Source organism: Macrobrachium nipponense, chromosome 14, assembly GCF_015104395.2.
Source record: "Macrobrachium nipponense isolate FS-2020 chromosome 14, ASM1510439v2, whole genome shotgun sequence".
NCBI classification, from domain to species: Eukaryota; Metazoa; Arthropoda; class Malacostraca; order Decapoda; family Palaemonidae; genus Macrobrachium; species Macrobrachium nipponense.
In genome coordinates this window covers 32,611,450-32,616,449 of record NC_087207.1, presented here as the reverse complement: position 1 = coordinate 32,616,449, position 5,000 = coordinate 32,611,450, and the positions used below count along the sequence as shown (strand labels likewise).

The 5,000-nt window shown below is 39.7% G+C and overlaps 1 protein-coding gene across 4 annotated transcripts in view; it reads right to left on the bottom strand.

The window, feature by feature from the left end:
* Positions 1 to 5,000, bottom strand: part of LOC135226442 (protein bowel-like) — a 134,011-nt gene that overhangs the window by 18,415 nt on the left and 110,596 nt on the right. For all 4 annotated transcript variants that reach the window (XM_064266006.1, XM_064266003.1, XM_064266002.1 and 1 more), the window contains one exon: positions 3,471 to 3,916. In XM_064266006.1, the coding sequence (XP_064122076.1) occupies positions 3,471 to 3,916 (446 nt within the window). The remainder of the gene's footprint in view (positions 1 to 3,470; positions 3,917 to 5,000) is intronic.

Here is a 5,000-nt window from a genome sequence, read left to right as displayed (position 1 = left end):
TAGAAAACGTGCGGACGAGCAGACAAAACCAGACAAAACGGCACAATAGTTTTGTTTTACGTAAACCAAAGGACGAATTAGGAGAAAGAGGAGAAGCAAACTTTGAGGATAGGGCTGGGTCTATCCTATCCCGCTCAAGCATACTAGGGAGAAATTTGAAGCAACCAAAAGTCACAATCAGCAGCATTGCGAGTAATGGCGCCAAAAATTATTATCATTACTAGAGAGCAATTTGAAGCAACCAAAAGTAACAATCAGCAGCGTTGCGAGTAATGGCGACAAAAATTGTTGTCATTACTAGTGGAATTCAATGTATTTTCAGTAAAATCATATCTCGGCCGGATGGAAAGTAGTAAACAAGTAGTTTACTAAACTAATGACTAGAACAGATGGGAGACCAAGTAAGAGAGAGAGAGAGAGAGAGAGAGAGAGAGAGAGAGAGAGGAGAGATCTTCAGTCAAACTGCAAAAGCCGCACCAGGGTACAGGTACCGCAGAGCCACAAATATATTATTATATTAATAACGACGTCATCGGTACCTGCATCATACATCTCCCATCATAATTCACTGGAACAATAAGGGTGGATGCATATGCGATTCATATTTAGTGGAGTGATAACAACACAGAACCTCATTCATCAGAAAATGAAAATGATCGATTGGCTGACATTTCATCAGGTATTACTACTCGGCCAATGAAATGGGACGAGACCGATACCCTTTCACAACCCTACTTTCCTGTGTCAGTTTTATACTAGCCTTCTGCAAGAATCACAGAATACAAAAAATTGAATAACATTAACCGTGAACTCAACATACCAAAAGCAATTAGGAGCTAGACAGGAAACAAATTAAGAAGATTACAGTTACACGATGTGACACATTTAAAACAGATAACTGATATGCACAATAAACAAACAGATTTTTAGCTACGCACGATGAATATATATAAATATAATTTTTTTCATTGGTTTCTTATCTTGTTAATACAAATACGTAAGCTACGTACGATGGTAATAATAATACTCGGAATTTTACTATTCCCTAAAATACTGTCAATATGAAGTGATAACGCTATTTAACTGACAGCAGGTGAACATTTTAGATTGATAAAAAAAATGGGAATTTTACAAGTGAAAAAGTACTTAGCTACCGGAGATGGGGCTAATTACTCTAAATTTAGCACTGGACGCTTGCAATGGGAGGAAATACTAGGGAAGTGGCAAGGGGTGGCGCTGTGAAAGTCTTCAAAAGCGGCAATTGAACGAAAACAAAGCAGAATTCTGCTGGTCTCCAGACGGGAATTCTAAAGCTCTTCATGCTCATCTTCCAGAAAGCCCAACAAAACTATCCGATTCCAGTTCAAGCCAACAGATATGGTCTTTGCCGCTGGACTAAAATTGGCCTCGTACCAGCAAGGGCTCCTGCTCCTTGAGCAGCCCGTACCTCAGGAGAAGAGGAGGAGGAGGTCCTTCTCAGCTTGAGTCCCGCCGTACACCAACCCACACGAGGAACCCGGAAACGAAGGGCCATTAATCATACATATATAATACAGAAGGCCCAGTCTCACAAGGCCTCTTCTTCCTATCTAGGGCGCACCCGAAGGACAGGAACGGAATGGGTAGGGGTTAGGTAGGTGGCGGGGGATGGAGGAGGGAGAGGATGGCCTCAAAAAGGCCCTCCTTCGTCGACCCCCCGTTTCGCTCCCCCCTTGTGCAAACATGGCGATAACATCGTATTAATTAATGCCAGGTCAGGGGTCACGGAATCCAATGTGGTGCTGGGTTTACGGAGTCGGATGTAAGGAAGAGTTGATGTGTAAAGTGCAGACATACCACGTGATTTATCTAATGGGTATTCAGGGTTTCAGGGTGTTCAGTAAGAATAAAAATCATCATCAAAATGATTTTTCCAATGAATTAAAGTATTCCTTTCTCGTATGTTAAGGAAAAGCTTTCCCTTTTCCCATTTCTTCTTTCACGGGATGAGATGTAAAACTCTCTCCTTTTCTCTTGTTATTCAATCCTCCCATAACCGATGAATAATTTTAATGAATACCCTCGGCATTCGTAATACCAGGCTCCCCCACATTAACATTTATGCTTAGCTCGTTTCCTGCCCAATGAGGGGGTCCTGTCCTGTCCGATAGAGGCCTCCTGGCCCATCTGAACGCTTGGGAGACAAGGCGTAGAATTTTGACACGGAGAACTATGGACCCCAAGGCATTATACAGCGAAGGATACGTATGAAATCGACTCCTACAATGGCGGAATGTACTTGACCTTAAAGCAAATGTTAAACATTCCTTAGGAGTCCTACATTACCATGAGTATGAAGTCGAATCCTAAAATAGAGGAATGTATGTGACCTCGACACACACACACACACACACACACGCACAGTTACAAAGTAATTCCTTGAAGCATATTTACAATCTCCACTTAGAGACTCACATTACAAAGCATGTGAAATCCACTCGTAATTTGAGGAATGTATTTGCCTTCGACGTGCGTGCGCACTCCCAGGGAACCCCAAACATCCCTATAATATAGCGTCCGTTCTATATCACTTCCCCTGTTCAGAGGTCGGTCTTTTGTTCACTTCTTTTCACGAACAGGATTCAGGAAACTAACCTTATTTGTTTTCTGGAAAGACGCTAAATTCAAATTATTCGCCAATGCCCATAAATGACACCTCTTGCATTGCCAGCAATCTTCCTATTTCGAGGGGGAACAATGTCATACTTCTCAGTGTCAGGAGTTTTTGTTTCTATTACTCAAACAATGGGGCATATTTCAATGACAATTATATAGTACGCCGACTCACGGAAGTTTTAGAAACATTGTAATATTACCTTAATACCTCTGTTACATTATTCATTCAGTCTTTTTTTTTTATGTTGAGCTGACATTTATTTATTTATTTACAACTGAATCTTCCAGTAAATTCTAGAAAATAGCATTATGTTTGGTTTTTCACCCATCATACCAATGTTCTTTTGTCTCGTTCTGGAGGAATATATCCCCATTCTCAATAATATACATACATATACATATATACACATACACATACATACATTACATACATCATACATACATATATATATATATATATATATATATATATATATATATATAATATATATATATATATATATATATATATATATATTGAGAATGGGGATATATTCTTCCAGAACAAGACAAAAGAACATTGGTATGAGTGAAGAATCAAACATAATGCTATTTTCTAGAATTTACTGGAAGATTCAGTTGTAAATGAATAAATAAATGTCAGCTCAACATAAAAAAAGGACATTATATATATTGGCGGTCACGTATGCATTTATGTCTACTTTACAAAAGAAAAGTAAACAGGAACATAAAATTGCACGAGGAAGTTCTTGTAAAAGAGAGAGAGAGAGAGAGAGAGAGAGAGAGAGAGAGAGAGAGTCTCCCCTACTACTCACTTGTGATCCCTGAGGTGATCCTGCCTCCTGAAGGCCTTCCCGCAGACGTCGCAGGGAAAAGGCCGCTCGTCGGTGTGAGTCCTCTCGTGGATGAGAAGGTTGTAGCTCTTCGTGAAGTGCCGCGAGCAGTACTTGCAGATGAACTGCTTCTTGGGCCTGGCTGCCCTGCCGGAGACGCGTAGGAGCCTCCTGTCGAAGATGCCCGGCAGGAGAGGGTTGCCCATGCCCAAGGAAGGAACTCCCAGTGGTGGCATCGAGTGCCCCAAAGGTAATACATGTGTTGGGATATCGCCTATGTTCCTGCCGGGCGTATTTTGCATTTGGGATCCCCCTGCCTCCTCGTTCCTCTGGGATTCGCCCCTGTCGGGGCTGGCCACATCCTGGAGGCGACGGGCGCCTCGGGATACCACTGGGTGGAAGGCGGACGGGGCGGCTTCGGAATTCACCTGAAGTGGAAGAAAATCAATACGTCAGTAGAGCATAGTTTTTTTTTCTTTCTTTCTTTTAATCTAAATATGGCTGATGATTCCCAAAGCGTCTGAGTAGACACATCATATTTCCGAAAACTTTCAACTCTCTCTGTTGGGTGTTTGGCCCAATTACCCGCTGCTCTATGAGCAAGAGCCCGTGCTGGCATAAGGTCAGCTAAATCTAAAACAACAATGGTCCTTCGTACTACTCTGTGACGCTTGTATTAGATGCAAAAGCACGTGGCAAGTTTCAGTATAATTAAGTTCTCTTTTTTTTTCAGGTCTATGGCAAGACTCAGCGTATGTAATTACAATTCCTACTTAGTCCCCAGCAACGATAAATGAATAAGTGAAAACAATTTTGTTCATCTTTTTTTATGATTGTAAAGGATAATATTTCTATCACAAGAAATCGTGCAGAGACTATCAGAAAATATACCTTAAAAATAAAGAATACTTTTCTGCCGGAAACAAGCCCAATGCAAACATCCGGTAATTTCAATGCATCTGCAAGAACGAATCTCCGGCATAAACTTACGGTAATGCAACGATGGATCCCGGTGTGCATTTGTATACAAAACCATTCGCTGCACAATTACCAATTCAATTAAAACATGTTTCTACAATTATTAAAATGATAACCACAGTTCCTTCAAAAGTAAACATTAAAAAAATATAAACAAAAAAAGCAGATGTTTGGTAAAATTCAAATTGAATGCCAATTTAAGTAATTAAACAATTCGCGAAAAACAATTGTGTACTCACACTGATTACACTAATTATTCATATACTATGGTTGTTTATATAACTTAGAAAATAAAAGGAGAAAGCTCCAGAAAATAAGTAACTAATGTTAACCACATAGTAAGTGATGTCAAACATTTACCTCGATAGCTTTCTTTATTATATGCTTAGCCTGATAACGTTCAGATTAAGCAAACCAGCATTCAAAAAAATAACGCCTAACTATGTGAATGAATATACAAATCTAATTCGGTAATTATTAAAAAAACAACACACACATGTATATATATATATTCATATATATATATATATATAA